The sequence below is a fragment of the Erigeron canadensis genome, chromosome 2, assembly GCF_010389155.1.
Source record: "Erigeron canadensis isolate Cc75 chromosome 2, C_canadensis_v1, whole genome shotgun sequence".
Lineage (NCBI taxonomy): Eukaryota > Viridiplantae > Streptophyta > Magnoliopsida > Asterales > Asteraceae > Erigeron > Erigeron canadensis.
The window spans coordinates 33,725,549-33,747,608 of NC_057762.1; the positions used below are offsets into that span (position 1 = coordinate 33,725,549).

At 34.2% G+C, this 22,060-nt stretch overlaps 4 protein-coding genes and 1 non-coding gene across 7 annotated transcripts; all 5 read right to left on the reverse strand.

Moving 5' to 3' along the window:
- Positions 1-665: 665 nt before the first annotated feature.
- Positions 666-3,261, reverse strand: LOC122589170 (CASP-like protein 5C3). Of its 2 annotated transcripts, none has more exons than XM_043761422.1 (3): positions 2,749-3,261; positions 1,157-1,289; positions 666-1,071 (listed from the first exon to the last, which is right to left on the reverse strand). In XM_043761422.1, exons 1-3 carry the CDS (start codon positions 2,883-2,885, stop codon positions 865-867), a joined length of 477 nt encoding a protein of 158 aa, XP_043617357.1. In that variant the 5' UTR covers positions 2,886-3,261; the 3' UTR covers positions 666-864. The 2 variants fall into 2 exon arrangements, with proteins under 2 accessions (XP_043617357.1, XP_043617356.1); XM_043761421.1 differs by lacking the exon at positions 2,749-3,261 and adding an exon at positions 1,790-2,393.
- Positions 3,262-5,028: 1,767 nt separating this feature from the next.
- LOC122590236 (oxygen-evolving enhancer protein 1, chloroplastic) lies at positions 5,029-6,903 on the reverse strand. The gene is made up of 2 exons (XM_043762567.1): positions 6,596-6,903; positions 5,029-5,925 (listed from the first exon to the last, which is right to left on the reverse strand). The coding sequence occupies exons 1-2, from the start codon at positions 6,827-6,829 to the stop codon at positions 5,170-5,172; spliced, it is 990 nt and encodes a 329-aa protein (XP_043618502.1). The 5' UTR covers positions 6,830-6,903; the 3' UTR covers positions 5,029-5,169.
- A 2,981-nt stretch (positions 6,904-9,884) lies between these two features.
- Positions 9,885-9,969, reverse strand: LOC122590372. Its single transcript, XR_006322508.1, has one exon. It is a non-coding gene; the product is annotated as a small nucleolar RNA SNOR75 (small nucleolar RNA).
- Positions 9,970-10,755: 786 nt separating this feature from the next.
- LOC122587368 (cold-regulated 413 plasma membrane protein 2-like) lies at positions 10,756-16,118 on the reverse strand. Of its 2 annotated transcripts, none has more exons than XM_043759517.1 (6): positions 16,050-16,118; positions 12,571-13,069; positions 12,248-12,452; positions 12,001-12,108; positions 11,829-11,899; positions 10,756-11,122 (listed from the first exon to the last, which is right to left on the reverse strand). In XM_043759517.1, exons 3-6 carry the CDS (start codon positions 12,427-12,429, stop codon positions 10,869-10,871), a joined length of 615 nt encoding a protein of 204 aa, XP_043615452.1. In that variant the 5' UTR covers positions 12,430-12,452; positions 12,571-13,069; positions 16,050-16,118; the 3' UTR covers positions 10,756-10,868. The 2 variants fall into 2 exon arrangements, with proteins under 2 accessions (XP_043615452.1, XP_043615451.1); XM_043759516.1 differs by having other exon boundaries at positions 12,248-12,493.
- Positions 13,713-16,446, reverse strand: LOC122587367 (BTB/POZ domain-containing protein At5g66560-like). Its single transcript, XM_043759515.1, has 4 exons — positions 16,203-16,446; positions 16,050-16,119; positions 14,748-15,938; positions 13,713-14,617 (listed from the first exon to the last, which is right to left on the reverse strand). Exons 1-4 carry the CDS (start codon positions 16,229-16,231, stop codon positions 14,063-14,065), a joined length of 1,845 nt encoding a protein of 614 aa, XP_043615450.1. The 5' UTR covers positions 16,232-16,446; the 3' UTR covers positions 13,713-14,062.
- Positions 16,447-22,060: the final 5,614 nt, after the last annotated feature.

Consider the following 22,060-nt stretch of genomic DNA (forward strand, 5'->3'; position numbering starts at 1 on the left):
AAGTTGAGCTCTTAATATATACATAACTCGATCAAGTATGTATGTCATATCTCATGCCCTCATATCTCGGGCCTATTTCTAATTTATGTAGGTCGAGCCCCTTCTTGAATCATAGCTCTATCCTTGCCCTTTATTTTGAAATTGAATATATATATGTATATATATTTTTCGGGTATTAGATCTCAAATATTAGAGTCTCCAATTCGTGTATGTTGGAGCGGCTCGCTATACTTGTCTCGAGCCTCTTATATACATCTCGAGCCAGCCATATCGAATCCTTCCCGGTGTATGTCACATCTCGGGTACCTCTTTTGTAATCGAGCCCTTGATTTATAATACATATACATTTATATATATTTATGTATATATTTCAATCTCGAGCTATTCATTTATGTATATATTTCGATCCCAGTCATATATTTATATGCCATAACTCGAGTTCCTTTGTTAATTGCTTTTGTCCAATGGTCTTCTTGTTTTAACCTTCATGCTTAATCTAGTGGATATTTCTATACACGATCAGATTCAAAACGAAAACATATTTTTACGGCACCATTGGCACCACAAGTCCACAACATCTATACAATCTAGAACCAGAGGATAAGGAGAAAAATTCATCGAGAACAGAAGATGGCTTTATTTTGTGCATGTCAAAAATTCTGACAAAAACTGCAAAGATATTTTCACTTGTCGAATTGCATAAAAAATTTCTCCTTCGTTCATTTCATGAACTTGGATGCAAAATATGCTATAAACATTGATACCTATCCTATAAAACTCTTGTTTTTTTTCTTTCATTCTTTTGCTTATTTACCATATGCAACTATACGTTAATCCTATAAGGTGAACAGCCAAAAATCGTATCTACAAATTATATAAAGAAGGGAGAATCCAAAGATTAAAAAGAGCTGAGGTGATAGACAAGCACCAGGACAAGAAGGCCATTGCAGCTGACAGCTGATATCTACTGCACAATTTTCTTCCACAGAAAAAAGCGCCGGCTTCTGTAACCATAAAATCAGCCACACTGGCGGTTGAGCAGGCTGCTGCTAGTGACAGGAATGATAGAACCTGTGATCATATTCAACAAATTTTCATATCAGAGAGATGGGCGTTTCACAAATACAGGGTTTAGTTGTAAATTAGCGAAACATACCCAATCTCCTATACAAATGATAGACACTATTAGTAATTGACGAGATGGGCGTTTCAAAAACACAGAAAATGCATCGACCATTGCCAGTGTCAAACTCCATGGAATCGTTAACCCTTTAATAGTCACCAAAAAGCTGAGCCATATATAGAAAACCAGTTATCATACATATTCCTAAACTGCTAACTTACAATGCAATCTCATAAAAAAAGGTAGGATGAATGTAAACAACTAATAAACGGTTTCTTTCAATTCCCTGTTCATTGTGTGTAGTTCAAGAAGCAATTTTAAACTTTTTTGAACAATCATCTGTAACAATTCATTAGTCACAGACAGGAAAGAGCAGACAACTCGCTTATTGGTGGAAAACTTATATATACGAGGGACATCATACTTCTTTGTCCACATAACAAGCAAGTACTAATACTAGTTCACTAGTACACATGACAAATTAAGATAATTCGGATACATCGGCTTTCACTATTATGTTTTCTTCAAAAATACATGATTACTATATAGTTTGACACAAATAACATTCTTATATCATAATCAAAGGATTAGGCAAACATGTTGTCACAAAGTCATCAGAACCAAGGAATGAACACTTATACTACTATAATGGTAGCTTAGACTAACTGGAGTGAGGCAACCCTCTTAAGGGGGACTTCCGCCATGTAAGCATCCAAGAAGTCCCAAATGATGGATAGTTGTGTGTGTATGAGTGGGCGACCAAAAACGGACGGTCCAAAGCATCCAAGAGCTCCAAATGTCCCCATGGGGCAATGTAGATGGCAACTTGGGGGTTTCTTAGGTATGGGGTTGCCTTGCTCCGTAGAGTCTTAATGTCCCAAGCCTCTTGTATTCTATGTTACGTGATTTCCATCCCGATGGCTGTGGGATCGGTCGGTGGGAACTCCGAGAGGGTTTTCATCTATTTTTACTGTATTACAACTTATTCCATTTCAAGGGGAGAAGACAGCTTGTAGTTGCTACCATAGAAAATTTGATATAATTACCTCATATATAACATTTAGAAAAAGACTGACTTGATACAAAAAACTAGTTTGATCTTAAAAGTAATATAGATTGGTGGTGGTTGATTTGGAATTTTAATTGTGTCAAACCAATAATATACCCTTTACAGAACATGCCAAGGCGGCTAAACAAGTGTCATTATTAAAACCATCGTATAAAAGTTATGGATAAAGGTCATACATAATACTTTTTACTTTTGTGTCAAGTAAGTGATGTTTTGTCAAATACCAAATATAAATAATCTGAACATTCACTAAACTTTTTCCCGGATAACCTAAATTGTTACTCATTTATCACCTAAATTTTGAAAGTCTAGTAACAAAAAGAATCAAGTTACTGGTTGAACTAATAACTAGTTACCAATTGAAACAAATTTTGAAAATTTAGGAATGGATATAATATGTTACCTACTTTGAAACCTTAAAAGAAAAGTGAGAATGCGTTTTAACAAACCATCCAAACGACAAATAATGACAATCAACCGACATGAACAGATACTTTTGTTATACTACTAATCAATCATCCTTAAAAATAACAGAAAGAAAGAGTAGTCAGGGTACCAGAAAGAGGTGTAGGCATAGAATTCGACACCAAGGCACATGAAAAGAAGAGAAGCGATAGAGAACAGGGCCTGTCCTAATCTTAAGGCTAAGCTTGCACTTGTTCCTATTGCACCCGGCAACTCTTCTACTTCCATTTCTTCTTAATTATTATAATATAATGATTGATCAAAGTAGTGCATTAATTAAAAAAAAAAGAAAAAGAAAAACAATTGGTAAATGGAGAAGAGAAGTGTGTGGTTTGTAGGTGGTGGTTGGTTGGAAGATATATATGAGTGGTTAGTAGTCAACATAGTCGTCGTCATCGTGCGTGCGTGCAATCCATTCTACGTTTTCTTCTTCTTCTTCTTCGTCGTCAATTTATTGGTGATGTTATTATGGAATGGAATTCGGTTTTGTGTGTGAACGATTTTTATTGATCGATTATTTAAGAACTGCAACGACGTCGGATCAAAACTCACGTCGACAGAAAACAACACACGGGGCTTTTTCCTTGACTTTTTATGTTATGTGTCTTCCTTCATTTAATTAAATGATTGATTGAGTAATAAACTATAAATATTACTCGTAAAATAAATATATATATATATATATATATATATATATATACTTGTTTTTGTTATTATAAAAAGTATTTCAAACTTAATCAAAATGCTTATTATAAATTTAACTAAAGTATTAAAGAGTAAATTAAATAAAATTACAATAAAACGAATCAATTATCCTTCAAAACTACTAAGTTATCATCCTTACCTACTAAGTCAACTATCGTTTTTGTTTTTTATGAATTTAACTAGTCCTAATACCCGTACGATGTATGATAGCTATATAGATTATATCATAAAGAAATACTAATATGCCAATACATGATTCAGGAGTATGAAATAAATTGTAGTTAAAATAAACCGATGATCGAATCTAAATTATAATAATCAGGAATGATAAATTATAATATATGTTTAGTTAAAGTTTTTTGATTTACCTTAAATTTTACAATCACATCGAAATGAAAACTTGTAAGCATAGTGGATGAGGGCAAATATTAGAATAGTAAACTCAAACTTTTGAAGTTTTCATGTAAATAACTTATTTTCATAAGTTATATATATAATAGGAGTTGAATAATTATAAAAAAAAAAAAAAAAAAAAGAAACATTTCTAATACTGAAAAAACGATCAATAAGTAAGATTATATTGTGTTTGTATCTATAATATAAGAGTTAGAGTTTAATTCTAAGTTTAAAAAGAAAATTGAATTTATATACAAACAAAAAGCTAATTTAACAAAACAATTAAATTAAAAAGACACGTGTTGATCAAGGATTACGTCACGTGTTATTTCAAAAACATGTCGATTCTGTTTTAGTTTATTAGTAGATCATGAGAAATTACCTATGTATACTTTTAATTCATAAAGTTTATTAAGGATTTCTTTATGCATATAGTAAACTTTCTCATCGGTTATAATCTTTTATTTATCAATTTAAACTTTTAGAATTTATGTAATTTTTTAGATTTATTTCGTAAAATCATCAATAAGAAAACAATAGGAAAATATGGTCTGCTAGGATGTTACACCACTTTTATTAATTGCAGTTAACACAATTGAATTACACCCTTTCAATGACATTTTGATCTCCAATTGTGCTATTTTCCGAACCAAGCTTGACTACAACAGACCCACTGCAATGCCAATCTGAGTAACAGTATTTCATAAGCTGCCTTTTTGTATCTAATAATCTTTGCTACTGCACCTTTCGGAATGGGGGATCCCCGTTGTCAACAACCACGTTAGTAGTTGCGGAACTACTGGACCGGGAGAGGACAACCTCTTGAGTACTGCTCACCTACAAAACTAACTTTAACTTAGACAACCAGATGGGTCTGCATTTCATTTTATCTTATTCTCGCTCGTGTAGTTGCTTTTCCATACATTTGAAGCAGTAAATTGGATCCGGCAGATGTTCATGTTTGTTTTTAGCGTAATATAGTTGGAATACATTCATACATATATGCAATAATACTTCTAGACTTCAGTTAGTTAAAAAATGTATGTAGTTACTTTGCTTGCGTATTTCACTGAAGCTATTGATCGCGCATCTGTTTCTTTTCTTAAAAACATGCTAAGCCTGCAAAAACGAGCCAACACATCGTCCTGTCCAGTAGACACTGGCCACCGGCCAGCATTGACTTGTAGCCTAGTCAACAAGTCTTGTGTTTAGGGCCGAGTCTAGAAAGGAATCAGAACCAAACTGGGATTTGTGGGTTAATTACATATTCTTTGCATACAAGAAAATATATCATAACATTCATTATAAGTATTCTTGATAATATACAAGCAAGAAAATGTTGATACACCTCGGTTGTCAGGACAGGAGTAACAAAGCACAAATACATCAACCCTAAAATCCGAATCATCTATTACTCCAATTGTGCATACCAAACACCTTGGATTTTTACATCCTTAGGAACCTTGGCTCCAAGATCAGTATCTGAAGGCTGAATACTCTCAAACACCCCGATCAGCTCACCAGTATCAGGCTTGCTTGAGGTAACACTCAAAGTGATCTTCCCTGTTGACGCTGCCACATTCTTTACATTCTCTTTAGAAAGCTCCTCCTCGTCTCCTCTCCCACCAGCTGGCAGGGCCACAGCGTTGTCGTATCCAGTGGATCCACCTCGACCCTTTGGGTCAAGGAAAGATGAGCCTCTGTATGATGGCACTAGAAATTCTCCACCAAAGCTCTCAGGTTTACCGGATGCTACAAGTTGTTTGATCGTAAAGAGGAACGGCACACGTTCGCCCCCTGGAAGCTGAACAGTCACGGCAGCATAATCAATTCCGTCTTTTTCCTCAAACTTAATGGTTCCATCTGAAGATACTTCCAAAGGTCCCTCGATCTCATCAAGTGTGTAAGTCAAACGGGTCATAAGCTTAGTATTTTGGAAATCAGGTGCAGAGTTCTTACTTACACCCTCGGCTTTCACTGTGAAAGACGTGGGTTCTAAGCAGAACTTCTTGGCATTGTATTTGCCTGGCTTGACAGCGAACCCATCAACTCCACCCTCAATGGTTGGACATTGGTTAGCCGTTCCGGTTCCTTTTACTTCCATGTATGTCTTGCTTTGAATCTCATCAAAAGTTAGCCTTTTTGGACTTCCCTCAGCACTTGCTCCCTGAATATACATACATCCATTTTTATCAAATCATCATCCCAAAAGTTTTACATCCTGACTAATTCACCCATAACATAAATACAGTGATACCTACACAACACATTTTTCGATGCACAAAAAACGCATACTCTACCAACTTATATGGTAAAAAAGGCTCTTGTGTACAATGTACATATCATTTCCTAAAGGCAAAAGGCTAAAACTATATTTATAAATACCATGATTTGTTCACCAATCCTTGTGATCCGTTAACTAAAGTTCTCTAAGCCTAAAACAATGTTCAAGAACAGCATTATCACATATTTACAGGATTCAGATATTACTTATTGTAGTTATAGTTTTCATTATATTTGTTAATTAGCCTATTCAAAAACAGGGGTGATATTATAGGAGTGGATCATTAAAGGGGTTTTCGAGAGACCCGGACATGGTTCGAGCTCTGCATAAATTGGATGTCATTGTGGTGCCTAGAAGGCTAACTACTAACTTGTTATTAAAATAATAATAATAATAATAATAAAGCCATTGGTGATATATACACAATAAACTTTACACAATAGAAAAAACTATACGATCTACAATACAACTGTATATATATATCACCTCCCTTCCAGAAAATATGTAAGTAATCTTAGATCAGAAAAGTGCAAGAGTAAATAGAGAGAAATACCGAGACAACAAGGGCAGAAGTGGCAAGAGCGAAGCCGGCAATCTTGGCAGCATCGGTGCACTTTTGAGCAAAATCTTTAAAATCAGCTTGTAGTGAGCAAGAGACCTTATTGGCTCCACAAGACTCTACACCAAAGGCCTTGCAAATGCTTGATGAAGACGACTTGAGTTGCAACCGGCTAGAGACACCAACCTTGGTTGGTGTCATGAAAGTTGCCGCTGTTTGCAATGCCATTATTGTTTTTCGGTTCTTTTTCCAAACCTCAATATGGTTTGTTGAAAAATATGGTACTGAAGTAGGAAAAAGATTTGTGTGGTGTCAAGGGAGTTTGATGGAGATTTTGTTTTGGTGTTATGATGAGATAAGTTGATAGGATAAGGTGATTTTTCATTGGTTGGTTTTAACATTTTCAGTTCTGTGTGATGTTTGTGTAATGCCATGTGGATCTTTGGCTTTCTAGGATCAAAATACTTCGCTATCATTTTACACATGGGAATATCAATCACAAATTTTGCTATTATCCTATTTTTTTCTTCTAAAATATATTATTTTTTTTCGAACATTCAATCGGCATGCGATATCAAGAGAAACCTTACCGTATAATGGTGAAACATTGCATGTACTTTAAACAACGAGATGTTGACCATGGGCCGTTACAAGTATTCAGAAGAAAAAACCCCAAGACTTATCATTTCTAAGGATTGAACTCAAAACCTTAGGTAAAACCTGAGATGACTCTGAGTCTCTGACCAGTTGGACTAGGAATTTTTTGTATGGATAGGACTCAAATAAATTCAAATGGTGTAAGTAGGAACTTTAGCCTGGTATTTTGCAAAAGTGGGAAGTCTGGTGTCTTAGACACCGAACTTGTCCACGTACACACAAGTCCGGTATCTACACCACCGAACTTCATCTAGGTGGCAATATTCCATACTTTGTCTTCATTGTATTTATATTAACTCGGAAAAAGAGGATACCTGCATAAAATTAAATGAAGTTGTAGCTAAGAGACAAGACATGACAAGTGAGTCACGAGAAAGTAGTCAAATAAATCAAGTCCGGTTATGGAGAGACCGAACTTCAATTGTTGCTGTACGAGAACCATTTATATATATATATATATATATATGTGAAACCTTTTCAAAACTACCACCTTCAAAGTATTGCATGAAGTTCGGTGGTGTAGATACCGGACTTGTATGTACGTGGACAAGTTCGGTGTCTAAGACACCGAACTTCCCACTTTTGCAAAATACCAAGCTGAAGTTCCTACTTACACCATTTGAATTGATTTGAGTCTTATCCGTACAAAAAATTCGTTGGACTAGTCATCATTGGCTAATCGCAATTTTGGGCATGATTGCATATACGTTGTAAATGACAATTATACATAAAAAAAGGATAGAAAGACCCAAAAATGTAAGCCCAACCTGGTGTGGCCCAGTCGACCCATAAACCACCTGTTTGTTCATTTTAAATTTCGACTTTGTATACTTTCTTACAGAGAATAAAATATAAATCGACTAAAACAATAGAAAGAAAAGAAAAAATTATTCAGTGTCTCCTTCAGGGCTTTGAGCCCGAATATCTTGACGGTGTATCTGTGAAGTTAAGATGTAAGCAGACCTTACCTCTACCTAAGCAGATGGTTATATAAAAGGCTCTTCAATCTTTGTATGAAATGAAGATCGAACTCATAACCTCTATCTCCAGAGGCTAGAGTGTTTAACACGTTCCAAACATAAAACAATGAGAAGCTTAATCTTTGAGACATTGACCAATAAAACTCCCCGTTCTCTAGAGTCTCGAGGCTTAGTTTAATAGCTTTGGTCGAATAATTGCTTAAGTAGTGAGTTTCTGAAACTAATATATTTGGTTTATAAGAAAAGAGGAATCCCTTGCACTTCAAGAACATGATTAACATGAACTACCCTTTTAATTGATTTATCAAATTTGACTAGTCAAGTTAAAAAGATCTAAACTATTAAATTTTAATCAAACGTTAAAGATTTAAAATTTTCAAAACTTATTTTTGAATTTTGACCTTTAATTATAATCCAACGGTAAAAAATTTTTAAAACCCATAATTAAATTCACATTATCCCATGTTTGCACCAAGAATAAGAGTGTCAAATATCCGGTTCCTATAACATTACTTAAATTGTTGTTTGAGTGCTCTCAAGATTTTATGTGCTTTCAATTTCTAATGCTCGTTGTTTAAGTGCTTTCAAGAGTTTGAGTTCTTGCCCATAGCCATCTAGATTTTGTGTCAAAATAATCAGGCATTTTCTCTTCAAGTCCTTTTATGTTACGTAACAAACTATTAATCGTTTTATTATTTTAGGTTTTGTCCATAATTTTTGAAGGTTGTAAAATATGAATGTGTGTCAAAATTTTCGTATTTTTCATTCTACACATTTTTGTTGTAAGCAGTGTAAATAAACATAGAATAATAGTCATTTTTCTAGTAGAGAAGGAAAAATGAAAGAATGTAGTTTATTGATGTTTGAAAAATGAAAATAGAATTGGACATGGAGTTTTCCCAAAGGGTGTTTCAACTCTGGCTTGACGCCGACTTGCCATATCGGCAGCGACGTTGCGCCCCATATCCGGTGCTCTATGAATCATATGTGTAATTTGCGTGATATAGGAATTAAAAACATGCCCATTATTTATGTGAAATAAACATAAGAACAAACCCGTTTTAATTAACATCGCTCATTATATTGGATTCAACTTAAAATGGCCGTTTATAAGCATTTTTACCGTACAAAGAAGAAATTGTTTTTTATTGCTGTTCTGGTGGCTAACATTAACTTGAAAAAAACTCCAATGTTCCTCAAACCGACGCATAATACCCTTGGAACAGATAGAAAAACATTACTATTATAAAAAAAAAATTTAAAAATAGCTAGTGGCTCAAAAGTGCTTGAAAATAATCACAGGTAATCCTCATGAGTGAGAGAGACTTTTGTGTTCATCATCATTGCCACTTTTCAACCTCTCTTTCAAACCTTTCATTACATTAGTATTTTACTCCTACTTTTTTTTTTCATTTTTTAAATCATAAACAAATCATTCATTTTGTACAGAACTAAAAATATTACAAAAAAAAAAAAAAAAACCAATCATAAAACAAAATACATATACGGGATTCAGAATGAGTAGGAGGTTATTTGTTTAAACACCTTAGCTTATTTCTACGCTTCAGAAGACATTGTCAAATATATGTGTATATATATATATATATATATATATATAATATATATATATATATATAAGTAAAGATTTCTCTCAGACAAATGCCTCGATATGTCGTCATGATTTAAGAATGGATAATCAGACTCGTCATCATGAATTAATCATCATTGAGAACCATTGTTTTTATGTATTTATAAAAAATGAAATAAAGTTAAATCTAAGTGTGGTGATAATGAAAACATAACTCAAAAATACCTGAGATGAAATCGAATGAGAGAGATCTTTCACAATGAAGATCAGATCACATATGTTTGAGTGTTCGCCGATAAATAAATATATATAAATAAAGATGCTTAAAGTAGCTTTTTAAAGTCTTACTTAGACTATACTTTTCCACTTATTAACCTATTAGGTTTAGAGTTAGGTTTAGGATATGATGATGCGGCTGATAACTTTCTTATTGGGCCTAATAATTGGGCTTCCTACGGTGGGTTAACTGGTTTTAGTTGTAACTTTTTTACTTTTCTAAGATTGCAACTCAGGGGAGGTATGATAAAAACATATTTTAAAGAGAACAAAGGTTTATGGAATTAGTGTTTTGTTGGTCACAATAATAATTAATTTTTGTAATTAGATTTTTATTGAACGTTACATAGTCAGAGCATGTCCTGTCACAATTCCTACGCCAGATAGACAGGATGTCATTGCTCGGATTCCAAGAAAAAACCCCGAAGTAGCTCGTCAGACGGACGACAACTAATTGGGGTAGATCGAACTTGTGCCTCTACGAACTCAAACATGAGTCTCCCCAGAAAATCCTTCAAATAAGGGCTTTGGATCTTCATTTTTCAACAAACTAATGTATTTCTAAATGGTTAATGTGAACATATTCACGAGTTATCCGAAATGCTAGGAACTATTGATTGTATGCACTGTGCGAATAACATCTAGGAACCAAAGTTAATCTAAGAACCATCGTTTCAAATACATAAAGTTCATCTACATTTTACTAAATTAAAATTAAAGATTTCTTTGTGGGTAATTCAATCTGCGTAGAACAAATGTGCATGATTCAAACAAAGTGAACGACGAGCTTCCACGTAGGGTAGATCAATAACATAAGAATACCGATGGTATTAGATATACCATGGCTTTGCACAAAAGAATTCCTAAACCCGCCTGATGCCCGAATGTGCTCTTGAAGTAGGTAACAACCGATCAAAAGACATATGGCAACACCGACCCAGCTGCCCCTAAAATAATGAACAAATAAGTTTGGAGCAACTAATAAAAGAATCATCAACGATCCAGGTATCTCCATCCAATCTGTTAATCAAAATTTTATGTTTAGATTTCAATATATTAATTATGCATGAAAAATATTGAACAAAATAGGGCTTAAGTTATAACAATGCATTATACATTTAACTTTGTCCCAAATTATGAAAAACGTGACTCAAAAGAATACCAATATGAAAATGTGTCGCATAACATTGATAAATATTAGAGCTATAGAAGATTAGACTCCAATTAACTTGTAATTTAACCATTCAAAAACAAAATATTGTTGAAAAAACCCGACCTGAATCACATAAGGTTGGAAAACTCAATCCGTCAACCCGATTAAAAGCGGGTTGTCACGTTGGTTGGTTTCAGGTTGAGGAGTTTATTTTCGGTCAATTGGGTTATAGGTTAATTTCGGATCAAAACATTTAGTGGGTTCTATGATTGGTTTTGGGCCAAACTAGCTCGTTCAACCCATTAGAAAAGTTTTATAAATATTTTGAGGTTGACAGGTTAACATATTAACCAAAAGGCCAACTCTAACACGACTGGAAAAAATAAAAACAAAATTGACAGATTTGTCTCTCTTTAGTCCGACGAAAATGATCCTATCAGTGTAAGAAATTAGAGTTGCGATCAAATTTAGAATTTTATGGCTAATTGCTTCAAAAACCAACAAAAGGGATATATACCACACATTCAGACTCATATTTGGGATTCAACTCAATTATGTATATCATGTCCGAACCTGGAAAATGACGTGGGAAGAACAGCCTTACTACGACTGAAATGAATGCAATCCACATTCCGAATTGCCCTCTACATAGCATTGTGTTGGTAATAATTTTGTCAAGCAAAGTGAATCACGTACTTTTGAAGCCAAATAAAGTAGAGACTGGTATAGAATATAAATTACAAACCTTAGGAGATTGAACAATGAAGGAGGAAGACTAAAGAATATATAAGGTACTAAAAGTGAAGTTAGTATGTTTGATCTCCAATTTGTCCGGTCCAATATCAGCAGATAACTGCATTGCCATATGGCATACTAGCTATTTAGTAATTTATTTAGAGATGTTCAAATTATACAAAACACTTCAATGACATTGAACTAATAATCCAACCAACAATTGATTAACCAACGAAATATATATATAGATAACTCACATAGCGGAGAAGCATGCGACCCAAGAGAGAAAAGATGTGCCGAATCCTAAGCCACCGAGCTGAGTGATTAACCCATGATCAAACAACTTTTGTAACGCCACTTTGACCTCATTCAAATCTGCGTTGATTAATTCTGTTGTTACCTCGTCTGCCTTCAACGTCAAAAAATCGCTCCTCACCATTTTCACACACGGGGCTGATCGAACTAACAGTATAGTGGGAATGTGTGATTCTAGTTGAAAAAGACTGCCAAATTTTTTTAAGGTCCAAATATATGAATGAAACTTGAAAAGAGGGGAAGAAATAAATGCAGATCAATGTACCTCCATTTTTTTAGTAACGTTATTTAGTGCCGGTAGTGCGGTTTGCTACAAGTTTCCAACTGTTATCGCCTTTTCATTTCCAAGTATTTCGAGTTAGTTCCAATAACAATATATCACATGGTTCAACTTTTGTATATTAATTATGATAGTACAAAATATATTATTACTAAAAACTAGTATAAATAAATAGGAGTAAAGCCTAAAATTATTTATCTGAATTCATGATGTGTCCATACAAAGCCTTCCATTTAACCCAACAAACATTTAACTCTAAGTTTTGATGTTGTTACAAAGAGTAGTATAGAAGAAAAAGTCTTTTTTTATGAACTGTTGATGAAGTGAGAACGTAAGATGTGAAACGAAAGGGAAAAGAGTATATAATGCTCCGTAAACTCTTTGGCTCACTTTGTCTTGTTGTATTTGTAGCTTTTAAGGGTCACGAGCAAAATTGCAATAATAGTCTTCATCCCCATTTTCTTTTGCAATGTCTATTCTCCACCTGCTTCCACTCATAGTCTAGTTGTTATGATTGCAAAAAATATATATATATATATATACTATATGTAATTATGCATCTGATCACCAGCTTGCAGAATAAAGAAAGTCACTCTAACGAACATAAGTCAAAGAAACATATAAATCACCCGAAATACCCGCAGATGCAAGTGATCCAGGATGAAGTACTAATTTAGGCTGCTAGAACACATAGAAACGGAAGTTAAACTCAAGACATACTTTGGACAAATTAAACGTGTATGGAGGACGTGCCATAGACCCATCAAATCCAAGGTTAGACTAAATAACCACTCAAATTCCTTGCAAACAATACTTTGGAGGGAAGTAATACAGGGGATTTATAGACCCGATGATGGATCGAGGACTTTCTCATTTCGGTACATGGCCAAGCAAGGCAATGTTTTGGTTAAATGTCATCAAAGGGTGTGCTATGATTGAACAAGCCGAAATATCACCATAGAAGTGAATATCGCATGAATTTATGATTTTTGAGCCCAACTTTTGGCTTCATACTTAGGGATTTTTCTTCAGGAAATCGATTGGATTTCTATTGGTTTCAAATGATAACTTAACTTATGTAACACATTTTATTTAAACATTATTGATTATGTACAACAAAGCAATCCTTTTAAAAATAATCCGAAACTTTGACACGATACGATAGATACATTACAAGGAAATATCTATATCATACGGAAAGTATTATTCCCACCCACAAAACAAATAAAGCTTTTTTACATGTGGAGACTTGATTTGGTCACAACCAAACAAAAGAGAGTTGTATAGCCTGCTTCCAAAACAGATTTCTCAGTTTCCACTATCACTCCTCCCCTCAAAAGTTGTGATTGTGATCACATTGGAACTCCATTTATATTTTATAACCCACAAATTTATATAAAATATTTCCTTCATTAACATTGGATACCTTTTGTAGTACTAAAAAAAAAAAAATCTCATGGCAAAATGAAAAATTCAGCTATTGCTGTTTTTGGTGCCCATGGGTTCGACCCTTTCGAGCCTCAACAATAGTTGGTTCATGCGAGTCACATACTTGGGTCTTAAATTTACAACTAAATTTCTTCGCTATCGACTCTCTCCATCCACCTTGTCGAGATGGGTTCACTTCATCCATACTTTTAATCGCTTTTCTCATAGTTGAACACTCGCGTTCCAAATGATGTACCCGCGTCCTCATGCTATCCATATCTAGTCGCAACACTTGGTTTTGTCTAACCGCCGCAGTCCACATGCCTCCGACGCCTCTTCCCCCCTCCCCTTCTACAGCTGTTTCGTCTTCTTGCACCACTTCCCGTATTCTTTCCGCATCTAGTTCTCCAATGTCGGATGTCATAAGCGTTCCAGCTATCGCTTGACGAAGCTGCAACTGCTCAAAAAACAACACTTGCACTACAGCTCGTAGTGGAAGCCGCTCGTTCTGCGCTGCGTGTGTGCACGCTTCTAACGTCAGTTTTCGACAATCCATGGCTCCACAAACCTTCTCACGGTCCACTTCCTTTATCCACGGATGTGCCTACATTACTCTCAAATAATCAAAAATATGTATTCAACTTTCAAATATCGACCATAAACATTAACTACATTACACTTAATCACTAAAAACTAAAATTTTGTTTAAAAAAAAAAAAGTTAAGAATATTTACCTTTAGATAAACATCAACAGATCTGTAAAGCCCGTCATCATAAACTCGAGCTTGTTCAGGCAAAGAGAACGCGAGTTCAAGAAACTTTTCCGGTTTCAAGTTAGTATCCGAAGCAATTTCGGACAAATAACCATCGATTAACTTTCCAACAAGCATCAACCTAACCGATCTAGCCCGATTTTCATCATCCCCTCCCTCATCATCTCTAATCACATCAACATTTGAAACCTGTTCTAAACTATGTAAAAAATGATCTAATATCCTTTGAACACATTCCACATCATATAACGTCTCGATTAAGTACGAATAGCTCGGTATTAAAAGATCATCTAATGCCGCTTGGTCAAGATACACCCCGATTTTCGTCTCTAAATTCGCCCGACAAGAATCCGAGGTCTTCAATATATTCGCCGCTCTTAACATTCCGAATAACATACTAACCCCCTGTGTATATCTTAATCTGCCAGTTGCTTCCGGAAGATTCGTGACTATGGTTTCTAAAAGCTCTTTTTGCTCAAGTTCTGTTAGTACGGAAGACGAAGACGATCGTCTACCAACACGACTGACTCCAGGAATGTGTTTTTTCGCATACGAAATCAAACAATTTTCGACGATTTCAGGATTGGGGTTTCGTGACTTGATGGCCGTTATCAAACGGTTGAAAAACGACTTGTTAAGATCAACAAGCTCGTCGAACCATTTATCATCTGTGACGGTATGTTCGTTAACTGGCCAACCGAATAATGCCGGATCAGACGCAGATGCTTTAGAAACGATTGAATCAATGCATCTTTGAACAATGCCAATGGATTCGGATAAAGGCAATAAATCCTGACATGTTTTTAATGTTTTGATTGAATGTCGCAAACTTTTGAACATATTTTGTGAAAGAAATCTTTCGGTTTTGGAAATTAAGTTGTTTTCCCCGAATTCTTCGGTCATCTCAAGAATTTCGCCTGTGCAACGGAGCAAGGCGACGTTGCTCGGTGAAAGCTCGATTTTCCCCGTGTAACAGAATTTGGCTGCTGCTTCAAATGCCTCTGCACCTCCCGGGAAATCCGGGAGGGTGATGTGGCAGCAGTCTTTTTTTTCTTGTATTTCGTCGGTTTCTTCCTCGGGTTCGGATGGAGGATTTGTTTCATGTTCAGTTATCAGTTCGTGAAGCTTTTTACTTTTGGCCATAAGTGGAAACTAGGGGGAAAAAATAAATAAATTCATAATAAATCAAAACACTCACATTTAACACTATTAATTATTAACAACTAGTAACTTTTAATCGTTTAAATAAAAAAGAATTATTACCTTGTGAAGATGGAATGCCATATCGCCGACATCGACCACGACATCGCTTGGTAACCCAGTGGTGCAAAACCTGTAACAAAAATCATAGTTATTGAAACATGCTCAAAATTTGCAAACATAATAAAAATTAGAACTATTTATATATTGACCAACCATGCTTGGCGTTTTGAGGATTCTTGCATATTAGTAGACACAAAAAAAGTGATCAAAGGATGTTAAAAGAGATACATATATGTTTTGTTTGACTATATGATGATAAATTTTTTTACTTTGTTACCAAAGAATGTTATGATTGAAATTATTGAAAAAATGGAGAGAAAATATGAAAAAGTGTGAAAGTGTTTAGAATGAAGGTTACGGATGGGACTTTGAAGGAACAAAAGATGGATGAAAAAGGAAGTGGATCAGTGATTCAATATAATCATGTGATATGACAATCTTTTCTATAATAAATGGTTTGGTGGAGAATGTAATAGAAAAATGAATAAAATAATAATAAAATGTTTAGAGTGAGGAAAACCATACAACAAGAAAAGAAAAAAGCATATTAACAAGGAGGGATTGAAGGAAGGTATGTATTCCCTATGATAATGTTTTCGAAAACAAACAAAAGGCAATGTTGTTTCGAGAAAATATTAATTAATGGTAGGTTATACTCGTAATAATGATTAAATATTGTTATTATTAATTTGTCATGGTAATTAGGTAAGCTAATAGTAATAAACTTAAACTATGGAAATATAAAATATTACTCGGATTAATGGAATCAAAAGCTTCTTATGCTTTAAAACAAACATCCTATTGTTTGAGTTAAGAAATTATTTTGGAAAGGTATCCCACGACATTATTGTGATTGATACTTTTGGCAGGCACCACAAAAAAGAAACATATTTTATTTAATACGACAACTGGAAAAATATTTTATTTCTTTTGGTTTTATTATATAGAGTACAACAATTGTTAAAAATATCGTGGACCTTTCATAAAACACTCAGTTTCATAATTGATGTCGCTCTTTTTTGCACACTAACAATCGTAGGTGGCTTAACAATACAACAAAATTAGACGATCACTTTAGGTTCTCAAAAATTTAGGGCCTCAACAATTTTGTATTTAGACTTAATGTTTAGACTCACTAAATATCATTATATAATTTACATTAAAGTATATTCTTATTGGTTTTTGCATTAACATGTGTATCTTTTAATACTAATAAATAATAATTTAATAACATAATTCTAGCTACTTTATTTGTTTGTTTTTTATATTTACTTTAATTTATATGCTAGTGAACTAAGCCTCTAAAAGTGATATCATTTAAGGCCTCTAAGAATCTAAAGCAAACATACCCTTAACTCAGGTCTATACATTTTTCCAGCTTAAATTTATGTTTTCAACAAATATACAATCCCTGAAGTTGACACGTTTTTCACTTTTCGTCCCTTAAGTGAAAAAATTACAATTTTGACCTTAAAGTTGACAGATTTTTTCAATCATCGTATCTCGCCAAACGTCGTTAAGTTTCAGCCGTTAAGTCGAACACGCGCAACACACGTGAGGGACTGAAACTGCAAAAAATGACAAGTTCAGGGACGAAAACTGAAATTTACTTTTCTGTTGTCATTATCTTCATCTTCTCCGGCTGACTTCGTCGGAAAATTCGCCCGAAAACTTAAAATGCCGATATCTCACTCATTTCTTTGAATTAGACCACGAAACTAACACCAAACTTCTCAAAATTAATTTCCGCATGAATCCTAATAAAAAAAAAATCTTAAAATGCCGATATTTCATGAAATGTAAATGAAAAGCATCGTCAATTTTTGGCGACTTAGTTAGATGTTAGTTTCATCGTAAGGTTTTCGATATAGTTTACTGGTCAATCGTTAAGGTTATTAAGTTGTTGCAATAGTTACATTAGTAGATTGAGGTACAAAGAATCCGGATGTGACAACCGATTCATTGAATCTCGTTTCGGTTATAAGTTATTCGTACTCAAAGTTGTCAGTTCGTACAAGTTCCATGCTAGTTTGTTGATTTTTTTGGTTAACTGGGTCTTTGTTACAATTTCATTTACGATGCTTTTCATTTACATTTCATGAAATATCGGTATTTTAATATATTTTTTTTGTTTAGGATTCGTGCGGAAATTAATTTGAGAAGTTTGGTGGTGGTTTCGTGGTCTAAATCGAAGAAACGAGTGAAATATCGGCATTTTAAGTTTTTTGGCGAATTTTCCAACGAAAGTCAGCCGGAGAAGATGAAGATGATGACAACAGAATAGTAAATTTCAGTTTTTGTCCCTGAACTTGTCATTTTTTGCAATTTCAGTCCCTCTGAAAGGACTGGACTCGATAAACTGAAAACACAATTATTTTTTTTATACCCCCACTGCGCCGCAGTGGAAAGTCTCGGACCTGCGCGAGAAAAACCCCACTGCGCCGCGGGTTGGACACACTCCCACTGCGCCGCAGTGGGAGAAAATCATTTCGGATCCCCGGGTTGGGCAAAATCACCCCTATTGCGCCGCAGTGGACACCAGTTCAGTAAACCACAATTTCATTTAGCACTTGATCAAACTTACAACCTTCAAATTTCAAAACGAACTTCATACTCAATCTTCCTGAGATTCAAACAAGTAATTGACACATTTTTAAACATAGTTTTAACATCCATTTGATTCAACATTCATATATACCATCAAATGGGTCATTTACCCAAATTGACGTTTTTTAAGTCAAAATACAAGTTTTGCAAAATCATGGAACCACACTTGATCAAAACTTTGCTGACATGAACCAAATATACAAATGTATCAAGGAGCCAAGATGATGAGGGACATCTAAGTCTCTAACCAAAAGTATACCATTCTTTCGTGAATGGCCAATTACCTTCAAAATTCAACTAACAACTTCCAAACCAACGCTTCAAATCAATCGAACCTAGTTCCTTATTCCGGAACTACCTACAAAATGGTAAACAACTAAAATATAAGCAAAGGCTTAGTGAATATACTTGCATACATTTATGAACACGAAGGAGGGCAACATACAAAGGACTATTACATGTAACCTATGACATCGTCATGTCACATTTACATACTCACTTTTGCACACTAAATACTATACATGGATCCATATAAGCAAACAACATGAACATGATCAACTATCGTGGTTCTTAGGCCTCACTAGATCAACTATCGGGGTTCTTAGGCCCCAGAGGTTCTTAGGCCTCATAAACTATGCCCCATATGGGCCTACGCCAAATCAATCACCACACATGGATAAACAAACTTCGACATAATGTGTTCGATTGACCCAACGTATACATGAAGGTATGCAAATATACTCACCTCCTTCGCAACTTGGACAATAACGCTAAAACGATAATGCACAAACAAGCTTCAACCTATGATCATATCATAAAAGTGCATAAGCTTACATTCACAACTTGACTAGCTCAACCTAGTCATACTCAATCACTAGCCTTTCTAAACCCAAACGCAACCCATTTGTCATTGAGTTACTTTCATTCTCAACAATAACACTAGGTAGTTCAACTTACCATTTTCATCAACATTTCAATAACTAGTAAAAACTCATCTTTTCTCATAAACTAAAATTATCACATAAACTTATCAATTTTCATAATCAAACTCAACACATAACTCAATAACAAACTAAGTTATCTAAGGAATTGGGAAAAATTAACCATAATTTATATTCTAGCAAAAACCCCCAAATTGGTTCACTCCATGAACCCTAATTTCAAAAGAAAAATGAAAACTAAATTAGGGGAAATCAATACCTCAACAATGGAAGACAATAGATTAGGGTTTTCAAATCACCATTTCTCCCCCTTTCTTCCTCTCAAATTTCGGCCACCGCCACCACAAACCCTAACTTTTAATCTTGCTTGATAAGAATTGTTGTTGGTGATTATTATTATAATTTCTACCTTGAGCCTGAGATATTAAACTTTGATTTTTTTGAAAGAATGAGATGGAATGCATGAAAGGAAGGTGAAGAAGAAGGAAAAAGAGTAGTGGAAAAGTGATTCATCAACAAGGTGGAGGGCTGACACTATTTGGAGATGCCACGACTCATACCAATTTCATAGGTATTTTTACCCGCTATCCGCTAAAGTTCCAACTAAATTAACCTCAAATCTAAAAATAAAATACTAGGAAATTAATTTAATGTCAAAACTATAAAAAGGGGTTAATTTATTTACCTTAAAAATTTTGGGGTGTTACACCCTCACGTGTGTTGCACATGCCCGACTTAACGGCTAAAACTTAACGATGTTTGGCGAGAGATGATAATTGACAAAATCTGCCAACTTTAAGGTCAAAATTGTAATTTTTTCACTTAAGGGACGAAAAGTAAAAAACGTGCCAACTTCAGGGACGAAAAGTGTAGTTTACTCTAAATAATATTGTCGAGAAAAAATTAACAACTTTAAGATATATACTTTTATAATAAAATTAGTTATGATAACTTATATGTATTAATGTATAATAATTTACGGTTTGGCGTAAGAAATAGTAGGATCCCACATTCCTACTATTAAATTGTGTCATCGGAATGTCGTTCTTTTTATTTCATAGAACTACGTACCAAATATTAAATCTCATTAAAAATCAATTTCTTTATGTGGAGCTGCAAAAAAGATTTGAAGTGTAAAAGTGGGTGGGAATTTATTGGTGTTCTATAGACCATGCTATTAGTTTTTTACATTCTTTTTTAACCTTACCCTTTTATTCATTTTACATGTGATAATAGATTCTAATATGTAATTTTAGCTGTTTAAAGACATACATAAAACAGTAAAAAGAAGAGCATCTATGCCTTTTCTTTTCTTTCTTCTATTTCTATCTTCATGATCAACACCACCAAACAATAATAAGCTAAAATGTCCAATAAACTAATTGAAGTCGATTATCTTGTTTAACTTTTAGGTTTATTTTAAGGTTAGATAAATAACGAACCCATATATTAGTTCTTGCATTGTCATTGCTTATTATGGTTAGAAATCACGAGTAATAATAACAACTGAAATAATATTTCATTATGTCACCATGAAAGCATTACTTACTAGAGTAACGATATAATTCATCCGTTTGAGAATAAGTTTTAACTTTTTATTTTTGATTCGTTTCAAAATTAATTGTTTATTTCTAAATTTTTTTTTTTCTAACTTTAGACCAAATAATAGTACCATCAATGCATCCGAACACCTCTTATGAGATTATGGGTAATGGACTAATGGTGACATTTGAACTCTGTGACCATGAAAGCATTAAATACGGTGGGCTTGCTACTAAACTACAGTACCATATGGGCATAGGGTCCATATCCAACTCAATCTCTTATTCCATTTTGTTTTAATATCATTCTAGATATCTAGGAAGAGTTCTAATGTCCCAAAAAATTTAAGTAATATAAAGAATACGGATGAATTATTGTTCATATATGACCCATTACATAGAAAAATTGTGCGAGTAATAATTTAGTCCTAACTAGACTATGCCCCGTGGTTACTCCTTTTTGTATTACTTGAAAGATAGAGTGCATATATGACCCATTACATACAAAAATTTTGTTTTCTACTTTTAACCTGATTAAACTCCAACAGTTAGGCCTGATGAAACTCCAACAGGGGCTCAGTACCTAATTCAACTCAATCTGCCATGGTCAATGAACCTATTAGCAACTCTTTAACCCAAGTCAAAACGGTTACATATCCCAAACTGGACAGCAATCAATCACAAACACCCCAATCAAGTGAATCAACTACACACAATAAACCAAAACTGAAAACCCAGAAAAAAAAGTAATTACCATTATACAAACAAATACACAGTTAGTCTTGGGCAAATTACACACACCTCTCAGATAGATAGTGCACCTCTTGAGTTTACAATATACACAAAAGGAAATAGGTAACATAAATATATGGCTAATTAAATTGTAGATAATAAGTACGTTTTACTCTTCTCATTAATATAC

What these genes read in the sequence shown, in the direction of transcription:
- LOC122587368 (XM_043759517.1), bottom strand. Translation starts at nt 12,429, where the DNA reads ATGGTGAGGAGCGATTTTTTGACGTTGAAGGCAGACGAGGTAACAACA. An exon ending in TCATTGTTCAATCTCCTAAG is followed by an intron (nt 11,900 to 12,000) that starts GTTTGTAATTTA and finishes AATGCTATGTAG; the next exon opens with AGGGCAATTCGGAATGTGGA. An exon ending in CTTCCCACGTCATTTTCCAG is followed by an intron (nt 11,123 to 11,828) that starts GTTCGGACATGA and finishes TTTGATTAACAG; the next exon opens with ATTGGATGGAGATACCTGGA.
- LOC122587367 (XM_043759515.1), bottom strand. Translation starts at nt 16,231, where the DNA reads ATGCAAGAATCCTCAAAACGCCAAGCATG. An exon ending in TGGCATTCCATCTTCACAAG is followed by an intron (nt 15,939 to 16,049) that starts GTAATAATTCTT and finishes TTTTCCCCCTAG; the next exon opens with TTTCCACTTATGGCCAAAAG. An exon ending in CTGTTGATGTTTATCTAAAG is followed by an intron (nt 14,618 to 14,747) that starts GTAAATATTCTT and finishes AGAGTAATGTAG; the next exon opens with GCACATCCGTGGATAAAGGA.
- LOC122590236 (XM_043762567.1), bottom strand. Translation starts at nt 6,829, where the DNA reads ATGGCATTGCAAACAGCGGCAACTTTCATGACACCAACCAAGGTTGGT. An exon ending in CTTCTGCCCTTGTTGTCTCG is followed by an intron (nt 5,926 to 6,595) that starts GTATTTCTCTCT and finishes ATGTATATTCAG; the next exon opens with GGAGCAAGTGCTGAGGGAAG.
- LOC122589170 (XM_043761421.1), bottom strand. Translation starts at nt 1,929, where the DNA reads ATGGGGACATTTGGAGCTCTTGGATGCTTTGGACCGTCCGTTTTTGGT. An exon ending in AAGAGGGTTGCCTCACTCCA is followed by an intron (nt 1,290 to 1,789) that starts GTTAGTCTAAGC and finishes TATATGGCTCAG; the next exon opens with CTTTTTGGTGACTATTAAAG. An exon ending in TCATTTGTATAGGAGATTGG is followed by an intron (nt 1,072 to 1,156) that starts GTATGTTTCGCT and finishes ATATGATCACAG; the next exon opens with GTTCTATCATTCCTGTCACT.